This window comes from Seriola aureovittata, chromosome 12, assembly GCF_021018895.1.
Source record: "Seriola aureovittata isolate HTS-2021-v1 ecotype China chromosome 12, ASM2101889v1, whole genome shotgun sequence".
NCBI classification, from domain to species: Eukaryota; Metazoa; Chordata; class Actinopteri; order Carangiformes; family Carangidae; genus Seriola; species Seriola aureovittata.
The window spans coordinates 10,056,831-10,072,529 of NC_079375.1; the positions used below are offsets into that span (position 1 = coordinate 10,056,831).

The 15,699-nt window shown below is 38.9% G+C and overlaps 2 protein-coding genes across 2 annotated transcripts; both read right to left on the bottom strand.

The window, feature by feature from the left end:
- Positions 1 to 1,337: 1,337 nt before the first annotated feature.
- On the bottom strand, positions 1,338 to 3,453 carry LOC130178688 (MAM and LDL-receptor class A domain-containing protein 1-like). The gene is made up of 6 exons (XM_056391134.1): positions 3,373 to 3,453; positions 3,187 to 3,277; positions 2,961 to 3,080; positions 2,043 to 2,145; positions 1,791 to 1,950; positions 1,338 to 1,616 (listed from the first exon to the last, which is right to left on the bottom strand). The coding sequence occupies exons 1-6, from the start codon at positions 3,388 to 3,390 to the stop codon at positions 1,338 to 1,340; spliced, it is 771 nt and encodes a 256-aa protein (XP_056247109.1). The 5' UTR covers positions 3,391 to 3,453.
- Positions 3,454 to 4,539: 1,086 nt separating this feature from the next.
- Positions 4,540 to 6,015, bottom strand: LOC130178689 (MAM and LDL-receptor class A domain-containing protein 1-like). The gene is made up of 3 exons (XM_056391135.1): positions 5,889 to 6,015; positions 4,850 to 4,983; positions 4,540 to 4,740 (listed from the first exon to the last, which is right to left on the bottom strand). The coding sequence occupies exons 1-3, from the start codon at positions 6,001 to 6,003 to the stop codon at positions 4,540 to 4,542; spliced, it is 450 nt and encodes a 149-aa protein (XP_056247110.1). The 5' UTR covers positions 6,004 to 6,015.
- Positions 6,016 to 15,699: the final 9,684 nt, after the last annotated feature.

A 15,699-nucleotide genomic window follows, 5' to 3' on the forward strand; every position in this document is an offset into this window, starting at 1 on the left:
ATTTTAATTTAAAGTCTTGTGTAAAGACTGAACTCTGCCACAGAATATTCTTAGTCTTGCACAAAGAGAGAGCAGATGATTCATGTCTGAATGACATTTGTGCACACTTCCTGAGGAAGTCAATGAGGAAACTAAACAGGCTTAACAGGATAAAGTGCATCCTCTGCGTTGTCACATACTGTATGATGTGAGAAGGTTGGTGATTTGGATTTTTTTTTCTGCTGCTTACCTGCTATCCATATAGTACCATAAGGTGAGACAGGAGGTGGTGTCTTTCAGTTGGATCCATTCTGACACCACCTGTGCTACACTGCTGTGGTTTAGGTGCAGGGATGAGCTCAACAAAAACCAACCTACATGCAAAAGAAACAAAAATGTTGAATAATAATAATAGGAAAAATATTTAGTTAACCTGCACATATTTTTTGCAATTCTCCACAGTGCTTGATCATTGCATTCTCATTGGTTAATAATTTAAATACATAAAGATAGATCAACGTATGTCTCATTTTTAGTGCAAACTATCAGCTGTGAATACTTCTCCGTGCTGCTCATTTTGGCTGTTAGAACTATTCAAACTCTGAATCCAGAAATTACATTACAATTCTTGATAATTTCTAAACTTTTAATGACCTTCTCAGTTTCAAGTTTCTTCCAGAGAAAGGTCATAAGGAAACCTTTTCTTTGGATAAAGGAGGATGTCATATGTCATGTGTCACATGTAACAGGACATAAGTCAGGGACAAAAAGAGAAGTTAATAAGTAATAGACTGTGACAGCTAAAAAGCTGCGACAGCTGCTAATCATTAATCATTAATTGCAACATTGAGGGCTGCACTTTGTCAGCTAATAATCCTAGCCATCTAACCTACATTCAATTTTTTTTTATGAGGTTTGGCACATTTTCAAACACATATTTTTGTGCGCTCCGCAGTAAACGAAACAAACCAAAGTTAGCAGCAGCGTTAGCATTTGTAGTCTTGTTTCTGAAAGACTAAAAGACTGAGGCAACTGCAGAGTTCGGCGATAATTCTCTGAGGGTTCGTCAGTACCATGGGACATTTCACATTATACATAGTAATTTGATCTTATGTTAATAAAAAATATTGATTAGTGCAGCTATAAGGATTTAAATCTATAAATACCATCATCCATGCCATTGTAGTTATGAATGAAAAACATCACCCACCAGGGTTTAAATCAACAAATTCACTACTGAGATTGTTCTTTGGGATATGAAGACTTTTTTGGTAATAATTTTTGGTGGTTCAGTAAAGTATTAAGTGGACATGTTCCCCCATTAATGGCATATGACAACAGTGAGAAGATCTCTATATCTACTCCAGTGGCATATTCATGTTAAGCTTATTATGTTGAGGTACATCTGAGGTCGTACCATCTGGGGTCTGAGTGGTGTGGTCTGTAGGCGGACCCTGGAAGCCCCCATTGGCCATCACCCAGTCATGTCCGTCTCCTTTGGGGATGTTGACCCAGCTGCACTGTCCGGACTCAAAGTCACAGCTGCCTGGAGGACTGCAGGTCCCATCTCTCATAGAAATATCATCTAGTTTCACTGTAGAATTAGTGCCTGCCACTTGGATCGCCGTAAACGCCACCTGGTCAGGCACATAGGTACATGAACAGTTTTAGGTAGCATCTTACAGGAATGACAGAAAAATGCAGTAGACAGTTTAGTCGCATACTGTGAAAGAGACTGTTTGATTGGCAGAGAGTAGAAAGGCATCATCGTAAAAAACAAAAAAACAAACAATAAAAAATAAAAAAAAAACACAGCTTACACGGAATTTTGCCGGAGAGGACACAGTGACCTCCGCCACCTCCCAGCCTGTAGAAGATGCTCCAGACCGTTTCCAAAGGGCATCAAGCTGCTCCCCACTCCGCAGCAAATGAACAGCAAGGTCATTAGAGGAACCTGCAGGTAACCAGTACCTGAAGAAATACAGTAGACACATAAACATTAAAATGTGCATCAGATGACATGTGATGTGTGTAAATGTGTGTAGTGGCAGTACTAGACTCACCAGAAGCGTACACACATCTCTGTAGCTGACGTGAACTCTGGCGTGATCAGCTGAGCTATTTCAGTCTGTGTCGAGTTTGTTGTCATCACAGTCACGTAGAAACCTCAAAGGAAGACAGTTACAGGTGTTTCAAATGCAATCATGGGTGTAACTTAAGTGTAACTTCTTCTGCTTCTTGTGCTCACTGTCGTTTAATCATGATATTTGCATTTTTCACCCTCACCTTAAAAGTGTGTCAAACGCTACAGTACATGTATTATGAATTGGATGACCACAACGGTTCTGTAAGAAGAACGTACTGGGAAAATGTGACAAATGTGCAAACAAGATTAAGAGTCTACAGCTCAGCCAACAGCTCTGAGGCTGGCATTGCATTGCGCTACATGCTAACATCAGCATGCAAACATTCTCATAATGGTAATACTAACGGAGATGTTTAGCAGGCATGTTTACTATGTTCATCATCTTAGTTTAGGGGGTTTGGAATTCTAACATTTTAGCACCAAACATAAAGTTCTTCTGAGGCTGATGGGAATGTCATTATTCTTCCAGGTACTTGGTCATATACCAAAATCATGGACAAATACCTTTCTTTTTATCATGGTGGCTCTAGATGAAACATCTGAAGACAACAAATTTTGAATGCAGTTCATCCAGAAGTTATTGAGTTATCTGCTTGCAACAGATCATCCAAAGACTAATGTTCCTTGACTTATATTGCGACCTGAGCCCCAGTGCTGTGGAGTCCCACGTTCCCAGGTTGGGAACCACAGCTCATGATCACAAGTTAAACTTAGGACTTACTATTGATTCACTTTATATTATAACCTTCATGTAGTTGTGGTGGGAACATGATTGCTCTAATCTACCAAACACATATTCACAGTGTGTGGCGTGGTACCACAGTTTCCCACTCACCATTTTCAGTTCCATAAGTGTGATCCACCTGATGTTGTGTTCCCCTTTTGCGATGCCACTGACCCTTATGACTGACCGAGTTTTCAAAGCCACACAAGCTAGACTCAAAACCACACATGTCTAAAATTTGGTGAAAAAAAAAGAAAGAAGGGAAAACCTGTAGTAATCACTGGTATATTTTGACTTTCTGTTAACATCAGGTAGTGCTGGGTCTGTGTTCACTTACTCTGATCACTGCAGGCCCCCTCCCTCACTGCAATGTCATCAATGGCGATGAATCCTTGACTGTTGGTGTTTCTATGGCCAGTGAACACCATCTGTGGACGAAGGAGGAATACAAACATAATTTAAAACCAAAAAAAAAAAAAAAAATCTAAGTATATTCGTAATTAAATAGAATGTAAAAATTTACCCGTATTGTATCGTTCATGCTGATGGTTACTTGTGCATTGAACCACTCTGGAGTCTGAGTCCCTCTCTGAGTCCAGACTAACAGCTCAGAGGATTTCTAAAACAAAGCAAGCCATTGTTGTTGTAGCGCTGAGGTAAAGACACTGCAAGCAAAGTCTGCAACGGAAGATTTGTAGTAGTACAAACTGGGCTACACACTGTCTGAACCAGCAGATCCAGGGTGGACACAGAAGGCCCGAGCATGTAATACCAGAATCCAACACAAATATCTGATGTAAGATTGACAACAGGAACAGAGATGGCTGCTCTCTCTCCATTCTTGGAACTGGATCCATTCAACACCAAAAAGAAACCTTGGCAAACAAAAAAACAGACAAGCTTTCAAACTGCAGTGCAAATCGTTGAATGTGGCTTTGGATCATTGTTCTTTGGTCAGTTTTATCATTGACGGCCGTGTTTCAGTAATGATAACAATGGAGGAGCAGCAATGAAAATAATAATGATGATTTATCTAATCTGTACATTGTTTAGACCATAATATACATACAGATTTGTATATGTATATATGTAGATTTCTTTTGCTTCTAAATTAATCTTTTATCAAAACTGTTTAATTCTCTTGGACTTACAGACCATATGTTTATTAAAATAAACAATGGTTAAAACAATGTCTGATGTTCACAACAGCCCCACCTTAGCTACACATCTTTTTTAAGGTCAATAGTCAATACCTTGATTATTTCCAAGAGTATGATCATACTGAGGTCCATCCCATGGTTGGGCCACTTGAAGTCCACTACTGAGAATCCAGTTCAAATCGTCACTGTCCTCTTGAACCCAATTACATAGACCTGTTATAGAAGATGTAACTTTATATATTACAATACTCTATTTGTAACATAGGAAATAGGATAAATAGACTACAGAATAATTATTCAATAATATCCAAATATCCGAATGTAAATACCACTGGACACAGGTATAATTCATATATTTATTGATGGGGATGTATTATTAAGTCATTTGTGGAGTTTGAATGATGCTACTGTAGCTAAAAAAATGTAACAGCTTTTGTTTGTTTGTTCAGTTACTCAGTCAATCACTATTATTAAGTATGAACCTTTAAATCTTGAGAATGATCTGTCAAGTCAAACATCTTAGAGTCATACTACTGAAACTCTATTTTCCCAGTGTCACCTTGTTCAAAGGTGCAATCCATGTCAGAGGCAGGAGCAGTGGTGGTCGTGGTGGCAGGGGTAGGGGTGGTTGTTGGGATGATGTCATCACAAGACCTGTCCCTGATGATGTGCACGTCGTCCAGGGCAAAGCTTCCTTCAGCTGAGTTGGAAGAACTGGCTTGCAAAATAATCTGTGATGAAGAATGACGAGTGAATGATGAGTTCATTTAAAGCTTTGCACTGATTTCTACTGTTTATGTGCAGTGTTTTCTCATCATTAAGTTCTAACTGTTATTCTACCTGGTGAGGCTCTGATGCACTGTAATCCACCCTGTCTTTGATCCATGTGTTATTCATATATCCATTTGTAGTCCACACAGCACGCAGTCCAGCAGTCTCATTCACAAACACTGTCAGTGTAATGGGCGAGGGGCCTGAAAGTGCCACAATTCATCATTAAAAGACTGAAACTGTCGTTTATTTACTTTATTTAAGAATTTGCCTTCCGGATGAAGCCATGGGACAGAAAGATGAGGAAAGTGATGAGTCATTAAGAGTTTGCAAAGGACAATAAGATCCACAATGAGGCAATATCAGTATCACAGAGTATCACAAAAAGCCCTCTCAGTGGAAAGAACTCTTGCTGGTTTATTCATCATTTTATTTGGCACATGTATATGTCCTGTACTATCTGTACTGTATGTGCTGTAATAAAGCTGCAAAAGTAAACTGCAAAGCAGCTTAACTGCCTCTCACACCCTGGTAAGTATTAATCCATTAACATGGAATTTTCCTGCTTTTTGCCACCAGTAGCTTTGAAGATGAGAAAATAATCTTGTTCCTCACTTTCTGACAGTAACAAATGTCATCTTGTTCGAACTCCTGTTTTATTTTCATCTCTCTTTTGTAGTCCATGTCATGGTATACTGTATTAACTGCTGTTTTGTGATCCTTGATTATTCTCTTCATATTTTATAGAATTAATTATTAGTCTGTCTTATACTGCATGTGTTTTTAACCTATGCTTTATGTTCTCTGCTATCTCGGCCAGGACACTCCTGCAAAATATTTTCATTTCAAAAGAAGTATAGATATTTAGACCAAAACTAAATCTGAAAAGTTAACTTTGTCCAGGTTACATTTGACCACAGTTTTAACAGCATTTTCAGTAAGTTAACATGTCTCAGTATCAACACACTAACATATAGCCTTTGTTGACACAAGTGTTGAAATGTATGCAACCTAAATGTCAAAAATGCGTTCACTTTGCAATGAAGTTTTAGCCCACACATGACCAAATCAATGCTTCGTAGGAGAGCAGAGATAAGAATATACTCACGGTTTATTGACCACCCTTCGGTGCGGTGCCAGAGCTCCAGGCAAGCTCGGTCCACAGCCGCCATGGACTCACTCTCCAGGTGGGCTATTTCTTCTCTCTTAGAGGACATGAACATAGCAAAGTGGCCTAAGGAGAGAAAGAAACAACATGAAATATCCAGGTGAATTATTTTCCAACAGTTCCCTGTTATGGCTGTATTCAGTCACTTGAAGTTTGAGTAGCTCCATTAATCAGAAGGGTTATATGCTTTGCTAAACAAGTACCTCAGTGAATGAAACGGAGCATCTTACTCAGTGGCTTCACCCGCAAATATATACATTTTGTGGATTGCGAAATGCAAACTGACCATGGAGCTGGGAGTTAAAGGATGTGTGTCCTGATTTACCTAAAGAAGAATCTGTGGAGTGGTCCCTTCCTGGGATGAAAAGACCCTCACTGTCGCCTGAAAGCCAGTCCCAGTCCATTCCAGACTCTGTTGGAGGATTGTTTACCCAACCACACATGTCCATCTCAAAGTCACAAAAGCCTGAAAGGAATACCACAGATGCACATGCAGCATGCAGTCATATAAAAATGCTTGAACAAACCCCACCCCCACCCCGACTCTACCCCCTACAATATACATTCCTTTTCATCTTTCATCCATTTTCTTCACAATGGTCACTCACTCACCTGTCGGGGGACAGGCACCATTCAGGACAGTGAGGTCGTCAATGGCTATATCTTTCCTCGGTCCATCCCCCACTGTCGCTTCAAAAATCACCTGTCACTCAGAATGACAAATTGATTTTAACTTATAAGATGACCTTATAAGTTATTTCCACATAGCTCTGACTTTTACATGAGGAAGTTGGTACTGATGTTTCTTAGAAATTAAAGCATCTGTGCTGAAAAAGATGAGCTGAACATCAGTGTCCCCTGATCCCCCTTTGCTGAAATTTACTACCTATTATCCACACACGCAGTATATACACTACTGTCAAGAGTTTTAGAAAAACTCCATTTCATCCCAAACCAGCTTGTCTGGAGAGTCTGCAGACTGTTCTGACCATTTGCAATTATTTATTCAAAAACATTATCTGAGAACTTAGTACAATGTAGGTACATTCCTACCTGATACGGGATATCAGGGCTGAGAAGCGTCACTCTTCCGTGTCTCCAGTGCTTCCCCTGATCTCCACTTCTGTCCCAGAGCTTATGGGGGTTTCTGTGGCTGCCAGGGGTCTGAAGGTAAATAGTGAGTTCACCCACTCCACTTCCCTCCATGTAGTACCAGAACATAAGACATTCCCCGTCAGGAGGTGTTGGCTCCATCATTGCAGTCATCATCGCACCTCTGGACCCCACAGGGTGACTCCACAACCGGGCACTCAGGTAATAACCTACAAATAAGGTGTAGTTATGCACATGTTGACTTTTTATCTGAGTGTGTGATTGTATAAAGAAACAAAAACACATAACTTTTCTTTAGTTTTGACACAGTAGCATTACATTAGCCATGTATCTCATGGAGTTGCAAACCTTGCTCTGTCCCCAGAGTGTGATCTGCGACGGGGCCAGAAGAGTTGGCTGGTTGGGATGTCCCTGTGATCCGGCTCCAGCCGAAGTTTGCAGAAGGCTGTTGCTGCAGACCACAGAGGGATCCCTGGAAGGTGCACTCTCTCTCAGGTGGGCAAGAACCACTTGCAGTGGTGGACACCACTATGTCATCAATGGCTATGCTCCCCTGGATACCTCCCACAACAGCTTCTATGATAAACTGGAGAACAGTTTGAATTCATTAAAGCGTTTATTTCAAGAGAAGAAAGAGTTTTGTCATGAAATATCTTTTTAAACATAACTAAGTTAAAATAGCTATGGTAGTCAACTCTAAAAAAAAATCATTTAATCCAACCCACTGTTAAACAGGAATACGATAACGGCAATATTATTGTAGAAAAACAGAAACAGAAAGAAAGACACAGAAATAAGAGACGTTTGTGTTTTGCACTGTTGGAAAACTGACTTAAACATACATGTGTTTAAAGACTTGACCCATTTTCTAAAAAATCTACATGAAACTGCTCTTCACAAACATTTCTCAAAATGATGTCAACATCCAACAGGAGAGACATACACTCAGAAAAGACTAATAAGAATACCTGTATTGGTTTGTCACTAGTGAAGGTAAGATCAGCAAATCGCCATTTGTTTCCCTGGGTGCCACTCCTCATCCACACAACCGTCTCTGCTTCACCAGGATGCTTTGCAATAAACTTCAATGAACCTGGTAATAAGAGAACATAAATAGAACTTGTGCATTTGTCAAACAATGTGCATTATGGAGAACAAGCTGAGAAAAAAATGGTCTTGCCAAAGGTGCTTAGAATCCATAAGAACTGTATTGATCTTGGAAAATGCACACACATATGGATTTAAATATGTCTTCAAGTGCAGCTATGGAAAATGAGGCACGTACCGATGCTGTTGCCAAATATGTGATACCAGAAGCTCACACATGTGACTTGACCTGCGTGTCTAGGGAAGCTGATGAGTCTGGCTGCTGATGAGATGTTCAGGTTGTATGCAGCTGTTATGAGCATGTAGTAGCCTGAGGGGGAAAAAAAGATTAAAAATCGTGCAATTGTTAAAACTCATCAAGTACTCAGAATGTAATCAGAGTGTAACCAGGAAAACAGATGTAGATTAACTCGCATTTAGTAATGTAAATGTGACTGGGGATGAATATGCAGCCTCTCGAACGCGCTTAAATCTACTGTTGTAATTTCACGATTGAACTCTTTATTTTGATATAGTAAAATAAGCACCACAGATGAATATGAAAATATAGGGAATAAAGTAGCTGCTAAAATAAAATTCTTGTTAACCGTCCATAAGATACTCACCTTTCCCAGCTGGGCTTTCATTATATTTCCCACTTGTCCTTTCCCACAAGAGGCTGGCAGTGTAATCATGATACCATGAACAGGTATCGTTTTCAAAATCACATGAGAGTTGGTCTGATCCTGCAGGGACATCTCCCTCTCCACAGTTGTCAAAGCTGATATCATCCAGCATAATGTCTTGGCCTCCAAAAGACCAAGTGGAGAGTGAAAACAGCAGCTGTAGGAAGAGAAGTGTTTTACTCCACATTTGTTCTGCAAATCATTATCCTTCAAACTGATTTAGCCGTTCAGGGCCACATTAACACACTATTGGGCCCTGGAGGAAAAATTGAGACGTGAAACCCCTATTGACCATCTGGTTCAACTGACACTCCCTGTTTGTGTATGTACACCTGTAAGTTGTCATGAAGTTGCCTCTAAGTACATTTCAAGTACAAGGCACCCAACAGACTACGCATCTTCATTCATTTTGCCTTGAACACGGGCCTGGCTCTAGACTTCGGCATGGGAGGGCAATGCCCCACCAAATGCTCCGACTGCCCCACCAAGTCGTCCTGTTTCATCCCAAAATTCAGACAATAACTAAAAAGTATATGACCAATCATACACATGCCACATTCAAATGATCAAAGTTAATTTGTATGTGACTGGTTGGTCTGGCCATATAAAGACTGGCTACATCGGGGAGAGCAGTCACTTTGCTATCATTTCACTTCACCGATACTCTCTATTTACCAGTCTACTGTACTCGCACTCAGTGACTTGACTCAGCTGAGAAAAATCTGGTTTTAGTTTTAGTAAACCATGAAATTTGATCTCTAGATTTTATACATTTATCTGGATATTTGCAAATTGCAGTGTTTGGGATTATTTTCAGCGGTTCACTCACTGATTTCTCCCACTCTAAGGCCCCCTCTCTCTCTCTCTCTCTCACTATCTATCTCGCTCTGTCACCATGCACTGATTTGTTGTTGTTAACACCTCGCAACAGCACTGTTACGGGGCTGTAGTCTGTGGAGGTTGGTTTAAAATTAAATACCTTATGGACCGATATATTATTAGATTCTATGGCTTTAGTTTAGTTAAAATAAAACAGTACATGTTACAGCTTACAGTCATAAAGAACACTGAGTATCCCAGTCACGAGTCTGCAAGTCTGGCAGTTAGTGATCTCTTAATGCTCCCCCAGTCAAAGCCGTCTAGAACCGGGCTGCTTGAACCTGCTTGAACCTGCTTGAACCTGCTTGAACCCCAAAACAACACAGTCAATCCAATTCCTCAGTACAACCTGGCCCAGGTTTTCTTTGTGTGTCTGCTCGTTTGTGGCAACACAAATCAATTGAGGAATATACTACATTACAATTACAGCACATTCACGTGGCAGATGCTTTTGTTCAAAGCGACTTATATTTAGTTCTTTCAAACCTTGTAAAGGCAAAGGCTAGATCTCATGTCGGGAGTGTATCCTGTTTAAACAAACAACTAAGAGCAAGTTCAGTGCTACAGTACAAGTTCAGATCAGAGATCTGTTTTTTTCAGGAAATGAGACATAAGCAGTTGCTGGCAAATTTTGTTGCGATGTGATAAGGTGTCTTTTTTTTTTTTGTCTGCAGCAGAAGATGGGCTGTGACTCTGCTAGCCTGACTTCAGTGGAGAGCTCATTCCACCACTAATCTTCTGGACAAACATGATATCAAGTAAAAGTATAAAATCTAGATTGCTTTATTGATGCCCCAGGGGGGAAATTAGGTGTTATAGAATGAAACCAGATAAAGATTCAATCAAATTTAGAGGTACAATAAAAAGTAATAATAAAATAAAAAATAATAATAAAAAAAGCGCTACAAGACCAATCTAAATAAAATTTTAAAAATGATTCCAGTATTAAAGGCGCATTAAAGGTGTTTCTATCTAACCTAACCTGACTTCTTAAATATTTTAGATTACAATGTCTGTGTACAGCCTAAAGGCATACAGGATATTTTACAAACCTTGTATCCTCCTGGCTGATTACCAATGAAGACTGTAGCATTCTCCCAGCCGTCTGTATTACTTTTAGAAATTTCCAGCAAGTCTTCCTTAGCGGAGTCTCTGTGCAATTGTACTTTGAGGCGTGCAGGAAATGACGACTTATTAGTATGGTACCAGAAGCTGAAACAAATTAACAGTCCAATCACAAAAACATCTGACAGCTAGCAAAGGGTATTTCACAACTTCAAATCAGATTTGACTAAAATCACAATCAATCAACCAATCAGTATCTAACTGTAATATACATAACTGAAAATAACAGATTCTTCTGAGTACCTGATCTGGCATCCCAGAGCTGCCCGCTTGTCAACAGAATACTCCAAATTAGCCGGAGAGTAAGAACTGACATTTCCAGGTATGTGCATGACGTGTCCTGGATCCAACAGACAAATATCAATATCAATAAAGGCTTGATCTTGTGAACAAATGAAACACTTTTATCACTAATTTAAAATGCCTCGTCTGTTTAAAATGAATATGAGCAAAGTAATGGCACAAACAGATCATGATAGGAAGTTAATAATTACCCCATGAGGTTCCTGTGGTATGGTCCTGTCCAGGTATTGAGGTTATGTTTGCCATCTGCCGTCTCCACTGGAAGGAGTCAGCACTAACGACTTTCCAGCCACAGGTGTGATGCTCAAAGTCACACGACCCTTGAGGAGGGCAACAGAGAATAACGTCAAAAGTTAAATATTAAAATTTGCACACTGTGAGAACTTTAAAGCATTCTTCTTCTCGGTATCCTGCTGTTTTATATGTCCTGTATTGATTGTATTTTTCAAAGCTTTTAATATGTTTAAAACCCCTAGGCATCCATGTATTCATCAGTGAATACACTTAACATGTTTTAATTATTGTAACACAACTTTATTCAGAGAATAGAAGTTGTAAAGAATAGTTGACACCATAAAAATGTTTTTGGAGGGAAATTTGAAATAGTGAATTATTGACATTTTAAGCGATTTATAGGCATTGATAGACATAGTGTTTAAATGAAAAAGACATAAAAATCTCTTTAAATGTAAGTAGACTGTATTCTAGTTTTATTTCTATTATTTTGTATTTCTGTGCATAAATAGTGACACAATATTTTTTACAACCTCGAAATGTTCCACTATAAAATTTTTATTATGACTAAAGATCTGTACTTTCAGTTTATGCTGAATAAAGGACACCATGCTTTTGAGTTAACCATAGTTTAAAAGGTGCTAAACAAAGACAAAAGTGAATGCACAGAAAGTTGGCAGAAATTAACCAAAATCTATTTACTCTCAACACAAAGATCGGATGTTGTTGAGTTAGTAAAAATCTAAATAAAGAATTCAGTTGACAATGTTCTGCAGAAAAGCCAGCATACCACAAAACTCCTCGTCAGAGCCATCTTCACAATCCTCCTTAAAATCACAGACAAGTTGAGCAGGAAGACATCCTCCAGATGTGCAGTTGAACTCCCCATCAGGACAAGAAGACACGATGACCAACAATACTGTAAAGACAGTTTTATGACAAAAAGATTAAAAGATGAGAACCTGGGGACAAATGTGACTATCCCCTTCAATTACACTACAGTAATCTTTCTGATTTAATTGATTAAACATCTCAAAATTGCCAGAACACCACAGCTTGTTAATTCCACAATTATATGCATGTTTTTCAACAACTATAGACATTGTACAACTTGTCACTGTGTAGTTTATTTGTGACAACTCTGGTGACTTCTTCTTACTTGACCAGTATGCATATAAAACAATGTGCACAACCTTAAGGATACAAAATGATATAGAAATGTGTGTGATATTTAGTTCTGAAGACCCTTACCTGACAAAACAAGTAATTGCTTCATATCTGGAGAAATATGACACATAGTCAGAAATCCAAAGAGAAGGCAAAATCCCTAAAGCATGACTGCAACCCCAGCTACCCCTCTGATTAACAGTTTGCGTATGAATTATTGGAGTGCAACTTCTATTACAACAATTGCGCTAAGGCCGTCAATCCTTATCGGTAAACCCCAGATTAAAGTCCAGGGTGTACTCAGTTAACTGCATTACATTTCCGTTGCTTGTCTTTATGGCTCTCAGTGAATGCTTCAGTTGTTTTACTGAGCAAAGCAAAGCTTTAGATTACAAGAATGACCTAATGTCATAAATGTTCCAGGTGATAGTACAGATTCAGAATTTTATAGTCTCCTGTTGTACATGCAAGCATTTGTAAACTTTAACTTCTAAAATGAAGTGAGGATACAGTATTGATTCATTAGTAAGTATTAATTTTGATTTTTCAAAAAGAAGTCAATTAAAATCAAACATATACAACTTGCTGTAATGCATCCAGTGAATTTACCAGAATCATGTGTATTTGGATCACAGTATATGTTGTAAGGCCAAACTTGACGGCATCTTATCTGGTGTTCCAGCTGGTAGGCAAAAATACAATTGAAATGAGATAGTCCATGTTCCAATTTCAGTGTGTGAGGTCAATGATAATAATTTTAACTTTGATAATCAGCTGTCAAACAGCTCTGCGTAGTAAAGCATTTCAGTAAGGACTTCTGAGTGGTTTGACTCCTCATAAATAAGCCTTGACCCAAAAATACTGAACCGGTATGAATGCACTTTGACTGTTCAAGTTAAATACCTTGGAAATACTATTACATAATTATTTTACATTATTTTATTCTTTTCACATTGGTTAAATGTGCAATGAAACACATAACCAACAAGGTTGCTTCTTTCCTTTTCCACCCAATAACCATTCTTTTCCTCCTACTCTGTCTTCTAGAGGGGCTGTAAACCCACTTCTGTCCAAGGTGTCAGGTCTGTTAGGTGTGCAGGCGTCTGGCCTATAAAACTGACAATGATAATGTTCTGACAGAGACAGGACACTATCAAAACACCTGAGCCAAGGTCGGTGTGTTTTCAGGAAATCATGAACGAAGAGCAGAATCTCTCTCTCACGCACGCAGGAGGGAGGCAACAGCAACGAGACTGACTTTCTATCAGCTGATAAGCAAAGAACAGCAGGTGGTAGACATGCTTTGGTAGACTTTAATCTTTTTTTTCATAGCTTTCAAGTGTTGACAGAGACTTTGAAGAGCCGGTGGTGGTATTTTGTTCAGTTTCCACACAAAGCCACCAATTTAAGGCAGCAGAAGTGACATGACATTTTCTGTGCCTGACTGAAATGGACCGTTATGGTTTTTTTTTTCCTCCACCTATACTTTATCACCATGTGCACTTCCTTTATGATGACCAGAACAGGACTCCCTGGCCACTTGGTTGGATAGCATTTGGTTTGTCTTTTATTTAATTTCTCATGCAGTTACGTAAAATGAGAAGGGTCTTCCCTTTTTGTCCAGGCTTGAGCTGGGTTGTGACGAATTCGTCCACGATAGTCTCTGATTTTGGGATTTACCATTTTCTGTCGAAGTGGCAATTTGTCCCAGTTTGTTTTACAGAATGTAGTTGCCACCTCGTGTGACAACTGGGGATTTGTCAATTAGTTTGTAGTTCTTTGACCTTAAACTTAAACTGCAGTTTTCTCTTCTTGGTTAATTACAAATTTGGGGAGTATCACCCATTAGTACTGTAGTGTTAGAAAGGAGCATTATTATTTTTTAAATTATAATTTCTCCTTTGTATTGATCAGTCTTAGATTTGGGGTGATATCTGGTAAATGCTAATCCACTGTGCTTGGTGGTTTTCACATGTCCACTTGGATACTAGGTTTTTTGTACTTTAGGCTTTGACATCAAGCTGCAGTAATGAGGTTGTTGCAGCTTGAATTACAACATCTTAATATATACATTTTTTACCATTATCATCACTAGTCCAAATTTAGAGTGACCCTTAAAATGTTAGGAGATAAACATCTGTATTGAGGACTTACAACAAAGCTACTCAGAAATTCCATTGGTATAAACCCACAACAGTATACAAAAGTGTACAAATCCCACTTGTCCTACTTAAGAGTCTCAAACGTTAATATTTCAGCACAGTTGCACCAAAAAGGAGAATCACAAAAGAGGAAGTGAGAATACAAAATGCTATGATAGATGTCAAGGAAGAGTTGGAGAACAAACCTCAACATCTGAATGCCTCTCCCCCAAAACAGGATATCGTGTTGCTACACTCAGGATGCACAAAATGTTCTCTTCATCAGCAACAATGCAATATCACTCTGGTCTAATAACCTCACAAGTAATTTGTGCTTCCTTACACCTAGCACAAATCGTTTCTAGCGTATAGGCGATCAATGAATTCATGACATTGAGTCTCTTTTTGTGATTGTAGGTAATCCACAATGGCACATTAGTAGTGTGCTATTATAGTGTTGTTCTTGTGTATGTCATTGAAAAATGCTCTAGTGCTCTGCGTGAAAAAAGGGAAATTATGAAAATATATAAATATATGAAAAATAAAAAAAATATTTCTGAAGAAAATCAGTGCATGCTTGCTGACAATGCAACACTCAAAACACTCACAAGCTTATTGCTGAGTTCCTGCTAGGTGGTTGCTAACATTTTTTCAAAGTGGTGAGCGATTGAGTGCACTCATCCTCTACTTTGTTTCTAGTACTCTTTTTTTTTTTTTTTTTTTTTTTTTTTTTTTTTTACACCAGTGGCCGTTATCAGGAATATGAACCAAAGTCAGTGAGGATGGATGCTGGTCTGGACCACTGAATCTGATGAGTCATGTTTAGAATGAATCTCTTATAAATCTTTTTTTTTTTTCTTCTTTTCCCCGGGACAGGAAGTGAATGGGGCCACTTTTTGCTCTTTCTGGAGTGTGACATCCGTGCGAGCAAAAAAGTGTGTGTATGGTTGCCCCTACTTCCCTCCCAACCCCCCACCCCCTTTTTACCAGTAGTAAAATGCTGAAATCTGCCAATCT

What these genes read in the sequence shown, in the direction of transcription:
- LOC130178688 (XM_056391134.1), bottom strand. An exon ending in CACTTATGGAACTGAAAATG is followed by an intron (nt 2,146 to 2,960) that starts GTGAGTGGGAAA and finishes TCTTCCTTTGAG; the next exon opens with GTTTCTACGTGACTGTGATG. An exon ending in GAGATGTGTGTACGCTTCTG is followed by an intron (nt 1,951 to 2,042) that starts GTGAGTCTAGTA and finishes GTATTTCTTCAG; the next exon opens with GTACTGGTTACCTGCAGGTT.
- LOC130178689 (XM_056391135.1), bottom strand. Translation starts at nt 6,003, where the DNA reads ATGTTCATGTCCTCTAAGAGAGAAGAAATAGCCCACCTGGAGAGTGAG. An exon ending in CGAAGGGTGGTCAATAAACC is followed by an intron (nt 4,984 to 5,888) that starts GTGAGTATATTC and finishes TGGCACTTTCAG; the next exon opens with GCCCCTCGCCCATTACACTG. An exon ending in GTGCATCAGAGCCTCACCAG is followed by an intron (nt 4,741 to 4,849) that starts GTAGAATAACAG and finishes TCTTCATCACAG; the next exon opens with ATTATTTTGCAAGCCAGTTC.